The sequence below is a fragment of the Chrysochloris asiatica genome, unplaced genomic scaffold (genome assembly GCF_000296735.1).
Source record: "Chrysochloris asiatica unplaced genomic scaffold, ChrAsi1.0 scaffold00012, whole genome shotgun sequence".
Classification (NCBI taxonomy): Eukaryota; Metazoa; Chordata; class Mammalia; order Afrosoricida; family Chrysochloridae; genus Chrysochloris; species Chrysochloris asiatica.
Genome location: NW_006408530.1, coordinates 23,806,620 through 23,828,050, shown reverse-complemented (window position 1 = coordinate 23,828,050; position 21,431 = coordinate 23,806,620). Strand labels below are relative to the sequence as shown.

At 36.6% G+C, this 21,431-nt stretch overlaps 1 protein-coding gene and 1 pseudogene across 1 annotated transcript in view; one reads left to right on the top strand and one right to left on the bottom strand.

The window, feature by feature from the left end:
* Window positions 1-21,431, bottom strand: part of LRP1B (low density lipoprotein receptor-related protein 1B) — a 2,342,762-nt gene that overhangs the window by 861,855 nt on the left and 1,459,476 nt on the right. Inside the window, exon 32 of the mRNA XM_006834597.1 lies at window positions 18,075-18,224. Within this exon, the coding sequence (XP_006834660.1) occupies window positions 18,075-18,224 (150 nt within the window). The remainder of the gene's footprint in view (window positions 1-18,074; window positions 18,225-21,431) is intronic.
* LOC102822380 lies at window positions 14,098-14,975 on the top strand (annotated as a pseudogene).

Genomic DNA, 21,431 nt, shown 5'->3' with positions numbered 1-21,431 from the left:
GTTTGTTTGCCTTATGTAGTATTGGCCCCCCTGACTTTTTGTTGTTGTTAAATACTGTGGAGTCGGTTCTGATTCACAGCGACCCTGTACAGGGTTTCTGAGGCTGCAAATCTTTACGGGAGCAGAAAGCCTCATCTTTCTCCTGCGGAACAGCTGATAGTTTTGAACAGCCAACCTTGAGGTTAGCAGTCCAATTCGTAACTACTATGCTACCAGAGCTCCTTATATTTACATTAAAAGTTGGATGTTTATTTTTCTCTTGAAAAACAACCAACTTGGCACAACTAGGCAATGTTGTTAATGGAAAAAAAATATGTAGAGTTTAGAATTCACTTTAATATATTCTACTATATATTTATGTTTAGTCTCCATATGATAAGTGCTGGACTGTGAACCACAATGTCTGAGGTTTGAGCCTACCAGCCACTCCTCAGGAGAAAGATGAAGCTTTATTTTCCCTTGGATATTTAACAGCATTAGAAATCGTATGTAGGGTCAGTATGAGTCAGAACCAATTCAATGGCACATAACTCTAGGCTTAAGCTAAAACTCAGTTCATACTTACCATCATGCTGGAGCTCTTGGGTATTATTACACTAGACCCACTTTGATTAGTCATGCAACCTGCCTGTCCGCTGTGTGTGTTTAAATGTGTAATGATTAGTGGTGGTTATGTGCCCTGGAGTTGGTTCCGACTCATAGCAACTCTGTATAGGTTTTCTGAGGTTGTAATCTTTACAGGAACAGAAAGTCTCATCTTTATCCTGTGGAACCGCTGGTAGTTTCAAACTGCTGACCTTGAGGTTAGCAGCCTGACTCGTAACCACTACACTACCAGAGTTCCTTAAATTTGTAATATCTGTTTACAAATGTTTTGTAATTAGAGTTAAAACATTAATTAAGAATCTATTGTTTTGTAATGAATTATCCTAACAACATTTAAGAGCAATGTTTTACCCTGATGCTTTACATCATAAAGCAACAATAAATAGCTATTATTTCACTCAGTTTCTATGGGTCAACAATCGAGAAACACTTTAGGTGGGTGGTTCTGGTTTGGGCTCTCTATTGAGGTTACTGCACAATTGTTGGCCAGGACTGCAGGTTCCACTTGTGATATAATTCACTCAATATGACTACTGCTTGGAGGTCGCAGTTCCTTGCAACCTTGCCCACTCCATAAAGCTGCTTGGATGTCCTCAAGACATGTCAGCTGGCTTTGAACTGAGTGAACGATCTAAGACAGAAGACAAGGAGGAAGCACATTCCTTTTATGCTCCAGTCTCCAAAATTAAACATGGTCATTTCCACTTTATTCTATTCATTAGAGTGAGTCACTAAGTTCAACTTATTCTCAAGGAGAAGAAAATTAAGTTTTGCCTCTTGAAAGGAGAAATATCAAACATTTGCAAGTCTTAGATGTAGTATTATTTGCCTTAGAAACTTGGTATACATAGAACAATCAAGTAATTATTTTATATTAATTTGTCCCTTGCCAGATTCTTTTAGCCTAATCAAATTTTAATATTTTTTCAGCTTATTATGTGTATACTAGCATCCTGCTGTAGCACTGTGGGTTAATGCACTGGACTGCAAGGTCAGTTTGAACCGCAAAGTTGGTGGTTCAACCTCAGCTGCTCCTCGAAAACCCTATACAGGTTTGCTACGTGTTGAAATCAACTCCACGGCACTTCACAACAACACAACATTTTTATACTAGTTTAAGTAAATATGACAACTCTAAGAAGTTAGAAGGAATCCTGGTATGGTACTGAAGGTTAATACACTGGACTGGAAATGTGGTTTGAACCACAAGGTTGGAGGTTGAAACTCACCATCCGCTATTCAGAATCCTTATGCAAGATCACTATGGGTCAGAACTAACTTGATGGCGCTTAACAACAATAGGAGCAAAAAAGTTAGAGATTGTAAGTCTTTCAGGAAAAACATTGTGGAAGTGTATAAAGATAATTTAACTCAATTTGAATAAGACTATTATTAAATTTTAATGAAAAACATCCATGCAGTTAACTATCATCCATTGCATATGTAGTCTCTCTGAGGAGCTGATATGTATTTGTATGTACACTGGCCACCTCAGAGCATAATTATTTCTTTATATATTGGGCTTGTAATTTCAGAATCACTAAAGGAGTCCTGGTGTGGTGCTGTGGGTTGATGCATCAGATTGCAAAGCCTTTTGAACTGCAAGGTCGGTAGTTCAAGCTCACCAGCGGCTCCTTGGAAATCCCATACAGGGTGGTTATGGGTTGGAACCAACTCGATGACACTTAACAACAAAAACAACATAGGCAAATGTATTCTTAAACATTTGTAACTCTAATCTTTATAATCCCCTAGATAGTGTAAATGTCTTCATTTTTTAATTTTTAGTGAGTTTCTTACATGGTTCCTATAGAATAGACAATCCTCACCTGCTTCCCTTTAGTGATGTCTTTTAAATTTAAGCCCACAACTGTTAAATGCATTTTTTATATGCATGCAATGTGTTGCCAACAGTCATTAATAGTCTTTATTATTTTTATATTTATCTTTTAGGGATAATCAAATTATAGTGGTATGAAGGACACTCATGCATAGCCATTCACTTAAAAGAATTTTGATTTATCCATTGTGTTCCTAGGCAGAGCTGATGTCATTTCATATTCACAGTGTTGACAAAATATAGACATGATTTCACTTAAACTTCCTCTCTTTAATTTTATCAGTGAACACAACTAACTGACTTGATTTATTACTACAATAGAAACCCTTTTAGCTTTTTGAGACTATGTTCTGGTAGTATAGAGGGTTACAAGTTGGGCTGCTAACTGGAAGGGCAGCAGTTTTGAGTCTACCAGCTGATCTGAGGGAGAAATACGAGGTTTTCTACTCCCTTTAGATTTATAGCCTCAGAAACCCCACACAGGGTCACTGACTCCTGGTATGATGCTGTTGAATAAGCACGGAATGATAAACACCAGGTCTCAGTTCATACCCACCAGTCACTCCTTGGAAACTCTACATAGGATCATTATGAGTCAGAATTTACTTAACAAAACTCATCAAAAACAAGTTGTAATAGACTCCACATCACATAATCACTACCAACACGCTGCTAAAGCACTGAGTTCGGTAAGTTTAATATTAATTTCCCATTCAAAGTAGGGTCAGTAGCAACACTGCTAAGAGAAATAAACCTTTATAAAGCATCCATTTTTTTTTCTGATGCAATGATTTTTATAGTATGCATATTTACAAAAACTCAATGGTGTTCCTCAAAATGTGACTGATTTTAATATATTTCTTCAAATTTATTGGGTTCTTTGGTTCTATGCTAGTTTTTATTGATTTCATAAAGTATATTAGAATTTAACTTTAAAACAATATAATATGGATGGCAATTTGGAAATTATTGTTCCTTACCTAACTAATTTCAAAATTTAAATGTTGCTTATTTTTATTTAGCTGGTTTCAAACATATTCAATATACATACAACAACATATTCTTGTTCATTTGGAAATACTGTGGAATAGAAAATCATATTTCATTTGAATCATCATATTGTTGTGTGGTTGTTAAGTGCCACTGAGTTAGTTCTGTTGAACTGAAACCTTGTATAGGTTTTCCTTGGTTATCAAACCTATTGTTGCTGTTGGTGGTGTCATCAAGTCAGTACCGAGTCATAGAGACACTATGAATAATAGAACGAAACACTGCCCAGGGCCAACCTCACAATTTTTGCCATGCTTGAGCCCATTGAGGCTGCCATATTGCCAATCCATCTGGCTGGAGTTCTTCCTCTTTTCTCTGACCCTCCACCTTACGAAACATGATATCCTTTTCTAGCGACTGGTCCCACCTGACAATATATCTGAAGTATGAGAGATGAAGTTTGGCCATCCAGTCATCCAAGGAGCACTCTGGCTGCATTTCTTCCAACACAGATCTGTTGGTTCTTTTAGCATCCCATAGCACTTTCATTATTGTCCTCTAACACCATAACTCAAAAGCATCAATTCTTCTAAAGTCTGCCTATTCACTGCCAAGCTTTCACATGCATCTGAGGTTTATGAAAACACCATAGCTTGAGTCAGGTGCATCTTAGTCTTCAAGCTGACATCTTTGCTCTTCAAAACTTTAAAAAGGTCTTGTGCAGCAGAATTGCCTAATGCAATACATCATTTGATTTCTTGAATGCTGTTTCCATGAGTGTTGATAGTTGATCCAAGAATGAAGTCCTTGACAACTTCAATCTTTTCCATTGATAAGAATGTTGTTTATTGGTCCATTGGTGAGGATTTGGGTTTTCTTTACGTTGAGATATAATGCATACCAAAGGTTGTGCTCTTTGATTTTTATCAGTAAGTATTTTAAGTCCTCTTCACTTTCAGCAAGCAAGGCTGTATCATCTGCATATTACAGGTTGTTAATGAGTCTTCCTCCAATCCTCATGCCACGTTTTTCTTCATATAACCCATTTTCTCAGATTATTTGCTCAGCATACAAGTTGAATGAGTATGGTGAATGAATACACCCCTGTTGCATACCTTTTTTTTTAATTTTAAACCATTCAATGTTCCCATATTCTGTTCAAACAACTGTCTCTTAGTCCATGTACAGATTTTTCCTGCGCACAGTTAAGTGCTCAGGAATACTCATATTCACAATGTTGTCCATCGCTTGTCATGATCCACACAATTAAAAGCCTTTGTGTAGTCCATAAAGCACAGGTAAACATTTTTCTGGTATTCTATGCACTCAGTCAAGATCCATCGGACATCAGCAATGATATCCCTCATTCCAAGTTAGCTACTGAATCTGGAAGTTCTCTCAATGTATGCTTGCAGCCATTTCTGTATTACCTTTAGTAAAACTTTACTCACATGGGATATCAAAGATATTATCCAATGATGTCCACATTCTATTGAGTCACCTCTCAAAATAGTTGGCCAGATAGTTGTCTTCCAAATTTCTTGGCAGAGATGAGTGAGTGCCTCCTGTGCCACCTCTCTTTCTTGAAAGATTTCCATTTTTATTCCATCAATTCCTGGTACTTTGTTCTTTGCCAATTTCCTCAATGCACTTTGGACTTCTTCCTTCAGTATCATTGGCTCTTGATCATATGCTACCTCTTGAAATAGTTGAACATTAACCATTTCTTTTTGGTACAGTGATTATGTATTCCTTCCATCTTCTTTTGATGTTTTCTGCATCGTTCAATAATTTGCCAAGAGAATCTTTCAATAACAAAAATCATGGCTTGAATTTTTTCTTCAGATCCCCCAACTTGAGAAATGCTGAGTGTGCTCTTCCTTTTTGGCTTTATGACTCCAGATTTTTGTACATTATGTTGTAATATTTGACTTTGTATTCTCGAGTTGACCTTTGAAATGATCTATTCAGCTCTTGTACCTTCTCATTTTTTTCATTTGATTTAGCATCTCTATGCTAGGGAGCAAGTTTTAGTGTCTCTTCTGACTTCCATTTTGACCTTTTCCTTCTTTCTTGTCTTCCTAATGAGTTTTTGCTTTCTTGCTATATGATGATATTGATGTTATCCCACAACTCTTCTAGTCTTCAGTCTTTAGTGTTTAATGTATCAAATGTGTTTTTCACATTATAAGATAGGATGAATATAAAGCTAATGTTCTCCCATGTAAACTACCACATAATTCACAATAAAACATAACAACAACAAAAAAATGAATGAGATTTTCTTAAAAAAAAAAATCTGTTTTTCAGATAATCTCCAAATTCAGGTGGGATATATTCAAGGTCATATTTTGGCTTTCATTGACCTGTTTTCATTGTCTTCAGCTTCAGCATGAATTTGCATATGAGCAATTGATGGTCTGTTCCACAATCTGCCCCTAGCCTTGTTTTGACTGTTGATATGGAGATTTTTCATCATTTCTTTCCACAGATGTAGAAATCATTCTGTGTATTCCATATGGTGAGGTCCATGTGTATAATCTAATTGTCTCTTATGCTGTCTAAAGATGGTAGTTGAAATGAACAAATCACTGATTTTGCAGAATTCTAACATGCAATCTCCAGCATCATTTCTATCACCAAGGCCAAATTTTCCAACTACTGGTCCTTCCTCTTCATTCCCAACCTTTGCATTCCAATCACCAGTAATGATCAATACATCTTGATCGAATGTTTGATCAATTTCAAATTGAAGAAGTTGGTAGACTTCTTTTATTTCATCCTCACTGACTTTAGTCGTTGGTGCACAAATTTGAATATTAGTGGTATTAACTGGTTTTCCTTTAGTCGTAGGAATATTGTCCTATCACAGACAGTATTGTACCTCATGACTAATCTGGATATGTTTTTTGACAATGAATGTAACACCATTCCTCTTCAATTTGTCATTCCCTACATAGTAACCCATATGGTTGTCAGATTTAAAATGGCCAATACCAGTCCATTTCAGCTCATTAATGCCTAAAATATTGATGTTTATACATTCCATTTCATTTTTTACTACATTCCATTTCATTTTTTACAATTTTCCTAAATTCTTATTTCGTACATTCCATGTTCTGATTGTTAATTGATATTTACATCTGTTTCTCTTCATTTTGAGTTGTGCCCTTTCAGCAAATGAAGGTCCTGCAGGCTTTACTCTCACGGGATTTACTCCATTCACTTCATTATAGTCAACTCTACTTTGAGGACGCAGCTCTCCCCTAGTCGCATTTTGAGTGACTTCCAACCTGAGGGGCTCATTTTCTGACACTATATTTGGCAGTGTTTCTCTGCTATTCATAAAGTTTTCAGTGATTAAATATTCGGAAGCAGTTTGTCACTCCTTTTTCCTAGTCTGTCTTCGTCTGGAAGCTCATCTGAAACCTGCCCACCATGGGTGACCCCTGTTGGTATTTAAAATACTGGTGGCATAGCCTCCAGAATCAGAGCAACTCGCAAGCCACCACAGTATGGGAAACTGACAGATGAGTGGTGGTAAAGCAGTTGTTGTTGTAGTTAAGTTCTGTCGAGTTGATTCTGACCCATAGTGACCCTGTTACGAGTTTCTAGAAAGCTTCATACCTCTCGTGCAGAACAGTTGATAGTTTTGAACTGCTGACCTTGGGGTTAGCAGCCCGCTTCGTAACCACTATGCTGCTAGACCTCGTTAGATAGAGTATAGGGACTGCTACGGATTGCTAATTATCAAAAGGGAATCCAATCTTTTAAAAGAAAACTGGAGAACTAAAAAAAAAAAAAAAAGTCATAATTTTCAAATGTTAAAATTTCACTTAATACATTTTAAAAACATTAATTCTAAGGAAGAACTTATTTTAAAAATGAATAAAAACAATAGGATAGCAAATTCAGAGCAAAACTACAGTGAAAGAAACCACTCAAATACTTGAAGCAGTATTCGGTTACTAATTGGGCTGCGAACCTCAGGGACAGCAGTTCAAAACTATCAGCTGTTCCGTGGGAGAAAGATGAGGCTTCTTCTCCCGTAAAGATCTGCAGCCTCGGAAACCCTGTAGAGGGTCACTATGAGTTGGAACTGACTCCACAGCACATAACAACAACAACAACATGTAATGTAGCTGAACAACAGAATGCTTTAAGGCTTAAAGTAAGTGACACCAACTTTTACCTTTTTCTAATATTTGTATAGAACTCTGATTTTTAAAAAGTATAGTCACATACATTATCTTACAACAAATAAAGTACACATTATACTTTGCGACATGTTATTATTATTGTTAGTTGCCCTCAAGTTGTTTCTGTTTTATAGAGACCCTATTGTGCTCTGTATAACTGATTCATGAGTTTTCAAGGCTATGACATTTCAGAAACAAATCATCATCCTGTTTTCAAGGTACCTCTGAGTGGGCTCAAAACTCCAATCTTTCAGCCTGTAGTTGAGCACATAATCAATTAACTCACTCTCAATAACCAAAAAACTGCACATTACATCTGGGAAGTGGTGAAAGAACTGATGAACTTTGCAATATAAAATTAAAGGGTCCTATACGGCACTTAACAACAACAACATACAAATTAAGGCATCCTGTTATGGAGCTATTGGTCAATGTACCAGACTGCAAATTCATTTGAACTGCAAGGTTGGTGGTTCAAGCTCACCAGCAGCTCCTTGAAAACCCTATACAGGGTCACTATGGGTTGGAACCTACTTGATCGGGCTTAACAACAACAACAATATACAAATTAATTGGAAAAATAATTCTAGTTATCAAAAATGAAATTGAATGCATGAAGAAGGATCTCCTAAGCATTAGTGGCTGAAATGAACAGATATTGGTCATTTTAAATTCGACAATCATACTGCTTACTACGAAGATAACAATGAATTGAAGAGGAATGATGTTAAATTCATCCTCCTCAAAAAAAAAAATCAAGATATATCTTGAAGTACAATGCTTTCTGTGATAAAATAATATCCATATGCCTACATGAGAGTCATGTAGACAGCTCATGAGAAACCTGTCCATTGGCCAAGTGGCAGTTGTTTGAATAGAAAAAAGGAACACGGAATGGTTTAAAATTAGGAAAGGTGTATGCCAAGGTTGTATTCTTTCACCATACTTACTCAATATGTATGCTGAGCAAATAATCTGAGAATCTGGATTATATGAAGAAAAACCTGGAATCAGGATTGGAGGAAAACTAATTAATAACCTGTAATTGAAGATGAGTCCTGGTGTAGTGCTGTGGGTTAATGTGCCAGACTGCAAAGCCATTTGAACTGCAAGGTTGGTGGTTCAAACTCACCAGTGGCTCCTTGGAAACCCTATACAGGGTCGCTATGCATCAGAACTGACTTGATGGCACTTAACAACAACAATTGAAGATGATAACGCATTGTTTGCTGAAAATGAAGAGGAATTAAAATACTGATGAACATCAAAGACTACAACCTTCAATATGGGTTGTACCTCAATGTAAACGAAACAAAAATCCTCATCATTGGACCAATATACAACATCAATTTAAATGGAGAAAAGACTGAAGTTGTCAAAGACATCATTTTGCATGAATCAACTATCAACACTCATGGAAGCAGCAGTCAAGAAATCAAACAATGTATTGCATTAGGCAAATCTGCTTCAAAATACCTCTTTTAAGTATTCAAGATCATAGATATCAGTGTGAGGACTGACCCAAGTCATGATATTTTCAATAACCTCATATGAATATGAAGGTTGGACATTCTATAAGGAAGACCATGGAATAATTGATGCACTTGAGTTATGGTATTGGAAGAGAATATTAAAAGTACCATTGATTGCCAAAAGAACAAACCAATCTGTGTTGGAAGAAGTACAGCCAGAATGCTTCTTGGAAGCCAGGATGTCCAGACTTTGTCTCATACTTCAGATATAATATAAGGAGATACCAGATTCTGGAGAAGGATATCATGTTTGGTAAAGTAGGGGATTACAGAAAGACAGGAAGACCCCCCAATGAGATGGATTAGTACAGCAGCAGCAACAATGGACTCAAATGTAGCAATGATTGTGAGGTTGGTGCAGGACTGGGCAGTATTTCATTCTGCTACACATAGGGCCACTGTGGAACCTAACAATGGCACCTAACAATAATAGAAACAACATGGGAGACTAATTAATACCACTAGTATTCAATTGTATGCACCTATCACTAAAAGCTAGTAATGAGGAAATTGAAGAAAATTCTACTAACTTCTTCAGTCTGAAACTGACCAAAGTAATAAAAAATGTAATCAAAATATATTGATAATTCCTGATTATTGGAATTCAAAAATTGCAAAAAAAGAGGGATCCTTATTTGAAAAATATGGCTTTAGTTACAGAAATTGTGCTTGATATTGTATGACAGAATTTTGCAAGACCAATGACTTAATCATTGCAAATGTTTTTAAGCAACATAAAAGGTGATTATATACACGGAACTCACCAGATGGAAGATACAGAAACAAAATTGACTGCATATGTGGAAAGAAATAAAATTGACTTCATATATAAATAAGTTCAATATCATCAGTCAAAACAATGCCAGGGAAAGACTGTAGAACATATCATCAACTGCTCATATGTAAGTTTAGGTTGATGCTTAAAAAAAAATTTAAAACAAGCCCACAGGAAGAAAAATATAAACTTGAATATATTCCAACTGAATTTAGAAAATATCTCAAGAACAGACTCGATGCACTAGACAAAAATGACGAGAAGAGTTGTGGGATGATATAAACAACATCAAACAGATGAAAGGAAAAAGGCCATTAAAAAGACAAGAAAGAAAGAAAAATTACCAAAATGGATGTCACAAGAGATTCTGAACCTTCATCTTGAGAGTACAGAAACTAACATAAATGGAAGAAGGAACCAGCTATAATGTGAAAACCACCCAGTGACTTCTGGAAAAAGAGGTGTGAAGGTTTTTTTTCTCTTCTTTTTCTTCCACTCTTGTGCTTTCCCTCTCATGCCCTCTCTGCCCAACCCCGATGTCTTCACATGGGTGGAAGTACACCCCCAAAAAGGTCCAGCAATTGCGCCCATGGGGTAAAGTTAAAACAGTCACCTTGAGTTATGCAGAGGAAGGATTTTCCCATGGCACAAAGGAGGAAGTAGATGAAACTCCCATGTGGATCGAGGATCTAATCCTCAGGCAGAATCTTACAATGTCTGACTTTGGGAGTTAGCCCTAAAGTTGGCTCTCCTACTTTGACAGCAGTTGTTATTTTGCATTACCTAACAAGAGACAGCAGCTCTGGCCATACAATCAAGCCGCATTTGCACCCTGTCACACACCAACATAAAAGGTAAGCATGAACACCAGCTACAATTTACAAGAACAGTGTGTTAAGGGAGAAGGGCACAGCCATCCTGAGAAGGATGCTGTATATACAGAGAGACCTGACCAATCATAAGAGATAAAAGTGTGAACAATCTTTCTTCCACCCATTTCTTTTTCTCTGTCTGTGCACCTCTACTCCAGTGATGAGAGGGGGTGCCTGAGCCAGTGGACACCCCCACCCACCCCTGAAGGTTTCTACTGTGTATGCATACTGATGGGCTCATCAAAGGCTGCTGGACTAGTTTGCTATAGGTATTTGTTTTTGTCTTTGTCTTACTTTTTTCCTTGGGCTTGGAGCTTGTCTTCCTCATTACCCAAGGAGAGACAGAAATTGTGGCCAAATAGCCAAGCTACAAGCACATCCTATAAAATCCTACCAGCTACTATACATTACATAGATACCCAACACTTGCTAAAATTACTCACAGTTGAGTAATAAGAGAAGTGAAAAGGGAAGCCTATCTCCTGATCATATCTACCAGGAGGCACTGAGAAAGCATAATAATACAGCAACATACATTCATCTATTCATTGAAAACACATCTAACTATTGAAAATGTCTAAGAAACAACAGAAAATACATGTCCAGAAACAAAATAGAGTAACTGAGACAAATTATCCAGAGGTAGACCTAAACTTCTCATTGGAAGGAGTGCAGGCTTTGGTAACTGCCTGATAAGGTATTCAGGAGAATGATATTGAGGTGCATCCAAATGCTCCACAGAGGGGTAGAGAAAATTAAGGAAGAAGTAAGGAAAGCACTACAGGACCAATCAAAAAAGATAGATATAGCATTGGAAACAATTCAAAACCTGCAAAAGGAGGGACAAATGATTAATAATAAAATCAGAAATAGACCTACACTGAAAGGGCAATGGAGTAGAATTGAAGAGTTGGAAGCCAGAACCAGTGAGCTGGAAGAAAAATCTCTCAATACTACTAAGATAGAAGAGGAAGCAAAAAAAGGATTAAAAAAAAAAAAATCTGAAGAAAGTCTAAGATTTATGTGGGACAACATGAAGAGGAATAACTTAAGAATTATTGGAATTCCAGAAAAGGAAGAATCACAGAAGACCACAGAGGAAACAGTTGAAGAGCCACTGGAAGAACATTTCCCTAACATCTTGAAAGATGAGAAGATATGCACTGAAGAATCTGAATGAACCCCAGAAAGGATAGACCCCAAAAGAAAATCACCAAAACATATCATAATCAAGCTCTCTACAATCAAAGACAAGGAGAAAATCTTGAAAATAGCTAGGGAAAAGAGAAGTGTTACTTACAAAGGCAAGCAAATCAGATTAAGCTCTGGTCTTTCAGCAGAAACCATGCAGGCAAGAAGACAATGGGGAGACATATATAAAAGCCTAAAAGAAAAAAAGCGCCAACCAAGAATTGTCTTTGTAGCAAAGCTGTCAATCAAATGTGAAGGTGCAATCAAAACATTCCAGTAAAAACAGATGCTAAAAGACTTTGTCAAAGCCAATGCAACACTTCAAAATATCCTAAAAGGAGTTCTTTGGACGGAAAACCAACAAGAACCAGATAATCACAGACCTGGCAACACCATCCGGAATTTGGTCGACCAATAGAAATATCCAGAACAGAACAAAATTACAACAACGAATACAGAGGACCCAGGAGGTCAGTCTATAATTAAAATAATTCCAGTGTCAAAGAAGGGAAAAATATAGAAACAGAGATCCAGGTGGTGAGGTAGATTTCAGGATAAAATAGACTGTTTTAAATGGGGGGAAAAGTTAATAGAATATAGAATAACCTCAAAGAAAATTAATACTTCACAACATACCATGAAAATGAAGATCCAAGAAGAAACTTTAAAACTAAGAAGAAACTGACAAGAAAGGGCGCAAAGAAAACATGAACTCAGCACAGGAATGCATGCAGAACAAAAGAAGCATCAGCAGCAACACACACACACACACAAAACCCCATAATTACAGCAATTAATTCATATCTATCAATAATTACACTGAATGTCAATGGATTAAATGCACCAGTTAAGAGACAGAGAGTGGCAGAATGAATAAGAAAACAAGATCCTTCAATATGCTGCTTGCAAGAGATACATCTTACACATAAACACATAAACAGATTAAAACTTAAAGATGGAAAAAATATATACCAAGCTAACTGCAAAAAAAACAACAAGCAGTAGTAACAAATACTAATCTCAGACAAAATAAACTTTAAGGCAAAACCAGCATAAGAGATAAAAAAGAACATTACCTCATGATTAAAGGGTCAATTGAATAAAATGACATAACCATAATGAATATCTATGCTCCCAATGAAAAAGCCCCAAGATATATAAAATAATCCGTAATAGAATTGAAGAAAGAAATAGACAAATCCACAATTATAGTGGAAGCTTTTAATGCACCACTTTCAAAAACGGACAGAACAACCAGGAAGAAACTCAACAAAGATACAAAGGAACTAAGCAACACAATCAACCAAATTGACCTCATAGATGTATAAAGAACATTCAACCCAAGAACAGCACAGTACACATTCTTTTCCAGTTCACAGGGAACATTCTCTAGATTAGACTGTGTGTTAGGCCACAAAACAAGTCTCCATACATTTATACACATCACAATAATACTAAGCATCTTCTCAGATCACAGTGCTAAAAAATTAGAAATCAAGACTAAGGCATTAAAGTCAAATACATGGAAACTGAATAACACTTCCTTAAAAGCGACTGGGTAGTAGAACAAATAAAAGGTGAATTAACAAAATTTCTAGAAACAAATGAGAATGAAAGTACAACATACCAAAATCCATTTGACAGAGCAAAAGCAGTGCTGAGAGGACAACTGATTGCAATAAACGCACACATCCAAAAAGAAGAAAGAACCAAAATTAACACAACATCTCCAGCAATTAGAAACAGACAAACAAAGCAAGCCTAAAATAAATGGAAGAAATGAGGAACTAAAAGACTTGAACAGAAATTTTCAATTGACATCTTTAAAAGGCAAAGTCCAATATCATAATGAAATGTGAAAAGACCTGGAGTTAGAAAACCAAAAGGGAAGAATAAGTTCAATATATATCATGCTGAAAGAACTGAATAAAAAATTCAAGCCTTGACTTGCAGTATTGAATGATGCTTTAGACAAAATATTGAATGATGCAGAAAGCATCAAAGAAGATGGAAGGGTAGTGGTTTCCATATATGATTCTCCGGAAGAACCATGGATACTACTTGCCTCTGACCATGCTGAGCTATCGACACCATGCAGTCAGATGGTGTTATCTGGGATACCTTAAGAAACAAACAATTTTCAAAATCAGAACTAAGACTCAGGGCTTTTGCAGAAATGAGCACAGCCTGAATGAACTGTATAACTGGTCATTCTGCCCTCTGGCAAACAGTCATTATGCCACTATCAAAGAAGAGAAAGGACAGTGCTACTTGTATATGAAGGTCACAGAACAAGCAGCTTTTCCCAGGTGTCTTTGGGAATGGGTCAGGTTCAGTAAGAAATATGAGAAAGCACCGAAGCAAGTAGATGAAAATCTAATTTCCTGGCCTCGTTTTATTTGACACAAATGCAAGCAGAGATTCACCAATATTATCCAGTATCAAATTTGAATCTGAAAACTTATGCTAAAGCAGCAGAAGAAACTTGTTCCTTTGAGTAAGAAGGTGGAGAGGAGGGATAAATGAAGAAAAGAAAAAACAATAACTGCCCAGATGGACAATGCCATTGAAAATGAATTGCTGGAGAGACTGAAACAAGATAATGTATGTTGACATGTACAACTTCCCCATTCATGCCTTCGACAAAGCCTTGGAACAGCAGGAGGCAGACAGTGACTCTTCAGATACTAAGGAAAAAGATGAAGATGATGATGATGATGATGCAGGGAAAAGAGAATTTGTGGAAGATGGTGAGGTGGATGACAGTGACATAAGTTATTTTGAGGATATGGATAAACTGGATGCCAGAGCAGTGATGAAGATCAGGATGGTAAATCTTCCAGTGAGGAAAAGAAGGCCTTTAATGCTAAACATAAAGGGAAAACACTCTTGAAAGGACCTTGGCAGAGAAAATGAGCCTATGAAGAGATAGAGTATGAACAGGAGACAGAGCCCATGGACAAAGCCTAAGCACATGTTTTCATTTATAAACAGGGCTGAACATTTTTAACTTCTTTACATCTTAAACACACACCTCCAGTTTTTGCTTTTTCATGTTGTATTTAACACAATATTTGTGTTCTCAATTTTTGTGTCACTTCTGTGGGGAAAGAAATCTGGGAAAGAAATGGAAGAAGAAAGCCTTAAATTATGAACAGAGTATTTTGTAGTGTTTTTGGCATATGTGTTGCAGTAACAGCTTGAGCCCAAGAACTTAACAGATGAGTTCTTGAGGGTGGAATGGAATCATGGGTATAAATATTTTTAAATTTGAAATGTAGTCCAAGCTTGTTTTCATGATGTGTGTGTGTGTGTGTGTCTGCCCTCATCTCCCTGCAAAAACTTTCCTTTAGAAATGATAGGTCTTAAATTTTTTCTCATCTTCCTCTCAAGTCCCCTAAGGGCAAAAGGAAATACAAATATCTAACAGTTAAAAAAAAGAAGGAAGGAATACACAAAGTCACTTTACAAAAAAGAAATGGAATATATTCAACTATTTCATCACAGTACCTTGATCATATGATCAAGGTACTGAAGGAAAAAGTCCAGGCTTCACTGAAGACATTGACAAAACACAAGGCTCAAGGAATTGATGAAATGAAAATAAAAATCTATCAGCAGTGATGAAGTACTGGAGGTGCTCATTCATTTGCGCTAAGAAATTTGGCAGAGAGCTACCTGGCCAACAGACTGGAAGAGATTAATTTTTGTGCTTATTTCAAAAAGAAGTGACCTAATAAAATGTGAAACTCATCCTACAATATCATTAATATTACATGCAAGTAAACTTTTGTTTAACATACTACAGTAACGGTTTGCAAAAGTACACTGACAGGTAGTTACCAGAAATTCAAGCCAGACTATAAGAGGACGTGGACCAAGGTATATCATTGCTATACCAGATGGAACATGGCTGAAAGCAGAGAATGCCAAAAGGATGTTTACTTGTGCTTTATTGATTGTGCAAATGCTCTCAACTTTGTGGATCATGACAAACTATGGATAACATTGCGAATAATGGGTATTCCAGAACACTCAATTATGCTCATGAGTAACTTGTACACAGAACAAGATGCAATCCTTACAACAGAATAAGGGGGCACTAAATAGTTTACAACCCGAAGATGTGCACCATACTTATTCAATTGTATGCTGAGGAACTGAATTATATGAAGAATACTGCATATGAAGAAAACTCATTAAAACATATCATATACAGATGATACAGCATTGTTTGCTAGAAGTTAAGAGGACTTAAAATACTTACTGACGAAGATCAAGACTACATCCTTCAGTATAGATTACACCTCAATGTAAATAAAATAAAAGTCCTTACAACTTGACCAATAAGTAACATCATACAGAGAAAAAAATGTTGTTGCCAGACATCATTTAGCTTGGATCCACAATCAACACTCATGAAAGCAGTAGTCAAGAAATCAAATGCTACATTGTTTTAGGCAAATCTGCAACAACAACAACAAAAGATCTCTTAAGTGTTGAAGAGCAAAGATAACAGTTTGAGGACTCAAGTATGCTTGACCTAAACCATGGGAATTTCAGTCACCTCATATGCATATGAAATTTGGACAATGAATAAAGAAAACTGTAGAGGAATCCATGCATCTGAATTATTGTGATATTTAAAGTAACTGAAGAATAAACAAATCTGTGCTGGAAGAAATACTGAAAGAATGCCTCTTAGAAATGAAGATGGTAAGACTTTATCTCTTAAACTTTGGACATGTTATCAGGAGGTGTCAGCGCCTGGAGAAAAACATTATGGTTGGTAAAATGGAGCATCAGAGAAAAAGTAGAAGACCCAATAAGATGGAATGATACAGTGCCAGCAACAATGGGCTCAAGTGTAACAACTATTGTGAGGATGGCACAAGTCTGGGCAGCGATTCATTCTTTTGTGTATGGGGTGGGTATCTGTGAGTTGGAACTGACTGGATGGTACCTAGCAACAACAACTTATAAATAAACTTTAGACTATATGTTCAAATGTACTTTGTGTAAATAGTATGTATTTCACCATCATCAGCACTACATTGCCATATTTGAAATTGCAAATATGAAATCAGATTTTTAAAAGTTATTCTCTGTAACTAAATGAAATTACTGAAATGCTATGCCATATAGTTAGTCCTGGTGTGGTGCTGTGGGTTAATGCACTGGACTTCAAAGTCAGTTTGAACCGCAAGGCTCAAGATCACCAGCTGTTCCTTGGAAACCCTATACAGGGTCTATGGGTTGGAATCGACTCACCGGCACTTAACAGCAACAATAACAGTTAATCTGCACACACTCTGCTGACCTACCCAAGAAACTTAACTTTGAGACAGTCATACGCCAACACATAGCAGTTCTCAGTAAAAAGCACTTCTTTCTGACGTTCACTTTTAAATCATTTTAAAATTTCAAATTAAACCTCACATTTTGAAAATTAGCATATAATATCAATAATGGTAGAATTTGATTATTTGGTCTCTGTAAAGTCATACCTCTCTCTCAGCTTTCTAATTGTCTTACTTTCCCTAAAATCCCTTTTATACAGAAGACTAATACAAAGAAATGAAAATGAGTCTGAAGTCAGTGAAATCTGAACTTATTTCTAAATGTAGAAAATGACTATTTGTAGGGGGACACTTAAAACATCACTCAAATAAACCCTGTTGACTTGTCTCTGGAATTATCTACATGAAACAAGCTATACTTTATAATCAGAGGTAAGTGAGATTTGACTTAAATATGACAAATAGACAGAGTCCTTAAACTTTAGAGCATTGCAACAGAACACAGAAAATAATACAAGTCTCAGTTAGCCAAGAATCGATAACAGTAAATTTAGCATTGCTTTCAGCACTAAGTTTGTGATTTGGATAATCTTTCAAGTCTGTTTACTAAAGTTAAGAAAAAGGGAGGTGGGTGGGTACACAGAAACGTGTGGTTTGAATGTGCTTCTGATGTTAATGGAGCAAAAGTTTTCTTAAGCTTTTCACAGGTAATAATTAATCAACCCCCAATCAATAGGAAGCATCCCAGCTATAGAACCATTGTACTTACCCATGATGGTTAGGGCCGTTGCTTTTGTTAATTCTTCTTTCATTGACTCTATTACTTCTAAATTACCACCATCCAGGCTGCATCTATTTATAGTTCCATTTCCTGAACTGATCCAATAAAGCTTGTTTTCCATATAGTCAATTGATAGACCTGTAATTAAATAATACCATTTAAGCAGAGCATTACCTCTTAAGTTGTAATATTTCCCTAGCACAATTTCATTTGAGGGGAAAAAATGAGGTTGAAAACTCATATTTTTGTCTTAAAACATAAGATATGGCTAATAGGGAATCGTGGATAAAGAAGACTGTAGCTGAACTGATGCATTTGAAAAAATGGTGTTGGAGAAGAATATTAAAAGTACCATGAACTTCTAGAAGAATAAACAAAGTTGTGTTGGAAGAAGTACAGCTAGAATGCTCCTTAGAAGCCAGGATGGCGAGACTTCATTTATCGTACTTTGGACATGTTATTATCAGGAGGGTCCAGTCCCTAGAAAAGGAAATCATGCTTGATAAAGTGGAGGGTCAGCAAAAAAAGGAAGACCCTCAACAAGAGGGATTGGCACAGTGTCGGCAGCAATGGACTCCAGTTTAACACTGATTATGGAGATGACACAGAATCTGGCAGAGTTTCATTCTGTCATGCTTAAAGGTTCCTATGACTTGGAACTAACTTAACTGCACCTAGCAACAACTATAGGCAAATATGAATATTGTGTCACTGCTGATTGAGAAACGCAATATAATTTTATAGGCACTTAATATAATCTGTTTATTATCATAACAATTGTGTCAATGTGATAGATGACTGCTGTGTTTTACAGATGTAAAACATCACAGTTAAGTACTAGAAATCCCAAGAATAATAAGAATACTTTTTTATATCTAAACTGAGTGCTAGACCCTCATCATTACACTGCTTTACCTCAGGAAGATTTAGCATGTCATAACGTATGTGGTTGCTGTTGTTAAGTGCCATCGAGTCGATTCCAACCCATCGCGACCCTGTATAGTGTTTCCAAGGAGCAGCTAGTGAGCTTGAACAACCGACCTTGCAGTTCAAATGACTTTGCAGTCTAATGCATTAGCCCACAGAGCCACACCAGGACATTATATGGGTTACTAATTTCAAAGCTGAAATTTATAATTGTTCCTCTATTTTAACTAAAATGTATATATTTTTTTGCTTTATTATTATTATAATTTTATTCTTGGGAGGGTTTTTTTTATTAAATAAATGTTTTATTGTGAATTGTGTGATAGTCTACATGGGAGAACAATAGTTTTACATCTATTGTTCCATTGGCATATTTACCATCCCGTCCATGCATCCTCACCCAACCAAAGGGTGTACCCTGTAAGCCTGAACTCCCCCCACCAGAGTCCTCAGCCCCTTTCACTCTCTGGATTCCAAGAGTCCAGCCACTCCATCTCTTGACATCGTTCTTCTCTGCCTCCATCTCAGGCCTCACTGCTTCTATGGGTAGGATCCTGCTCTCTGCTTTTCTCCATTGATGGTCCTAGGGTCCTCCACTCCTAGACTGAAAAGTTAATCACTCTCCTCCTTACTACAAAATGTCTACCTTCCTCAGCGAGGCAAGACCTGGGGACTCATGGGCTGAGTCAATGACACAGCCACAGAGGACTAGAATGGAGAGCGGGGCGGCCAGCCGATAAAAAGAGGGCAGACAGACGCAAGAACACCCACACTTGCAGATGATACCCACTTGAACTAGCTTCAATGACTGAATAAACAGAGCTCAACCCGAAGGAGAAAGAAGAGGAAAAAAACATCATCTGATACAATTAAATAAAAATGACCTACACCTATAAACACAGTAGCTCAAAAGAGGAAACAAATCCCTGCTGCAAGAACTATTCCCATTCCCTCCACATAAATGGTAGACAGGTATGGGCAACTTGGACATTGGCTATCCAAAATGGGGGTTGGGATACAAAGGTAAGAAGTGACTGGCTTACAAGCTTTCAAGAGGGAACCTAGATCCAAAGGGCGTGGAGGAAGGTAAAGTCTCCAGTGAATAGTATCCAGCCTGTCCAGGAAGGGCTGATGAAATGAAATGCAGATGGGTCTCTTGTGATGCAAAATAGTGAATAATTGTTATCAGGACTGATTGTGAGGGTTGAAAATCTAAAGTTTGTATTTTTAAGTTATACATATTATAACTTTTAAATTTTAATAACAATACACAGCAGAATATACAATAATTCATCAGCTTCAATACACACAATTCAATGACACTGATTATATTTTTTGAGTTGTGCAACTGCGCTTTCAGTTTCTCTCCATTGGGAGTGATGTTGACTGTTGGTTTTGAACATAGGCTCCTAATTATGTTGATGGGTTTCCTTTCAATTCCTACTTTGTGGAGTGTTTTTATCAGGAACGGATGTTGGGTTTTGTCAAAAGCCTTTTCTGCATCAATCGATATGATCATGTGGTTCATTTCTTTTTTCTTATTTATATTGTAGATTACATTGATTGTTTGGCTGATGACGAACCATCCTTACATTACTGATATGAATCCCACTTTGTCATGAAGTATTATTTTTTTGATGTGTTGTTGAATTCTGTTGGCTGGGATTTTGTTGAGAATTTTTACATCTATGTTCATGAGGGATATTGGTCTATAGTTTTCTTTCTTAGTATTGTCTTTCCCTGGTTTTGGTATGTGGTTTATGCTTGCTTCATAGAATGTATTAGGGAGTTCTCCATCCTATTCTACATTCTGGAATAATTAGTGACAGCTCTTCCCTGAATGTTTGGTAAAACTCACCAGTGAAGCCATCTGGACCTGGACTTTTTTTGGTTGGGAGTATTTTGATGACCTGGTCAATTTTTTCTTTTGTTATACGTCTGTTCAAGTTTTCTACTTCACTCTGTATAAGTTTAGGTAGACCATGGTTTTCTAAGAATGTATTCATCTCCTCTAGGTTTTCAAATTTATTGGAGTATAACTCTTCATAATAGTCTCTTATTATCCTTTTTAGTTTTATTTTTTCTGTTGTGACATCACCCATGAGGTTTCTTATGCATGTTATTTTTGTCTTCTCCCTCTTTTTTTTGTTACATTTGCCAACAGTTTGTCAATTTTATTAATCCTTTCAAAGAACCAGCTTTTTGTCCTGTTGATTCTTCCTATAGTTTATCTGTTTTCTATCTTGTTTATTTCTGCTCTAACCTTTATTATTTCCTTTTTTTCTGTTGACTGTAGGTTTATTTTGCTGGTCTCTTTCTAGTTGTTGTAGATGCTATGTTAATATGTTGATTTTGGTTCTTTCTTCTCTTTGGATATGTACATTTATTGCAATTAAATGTTCTTTCAGCACCACTTTT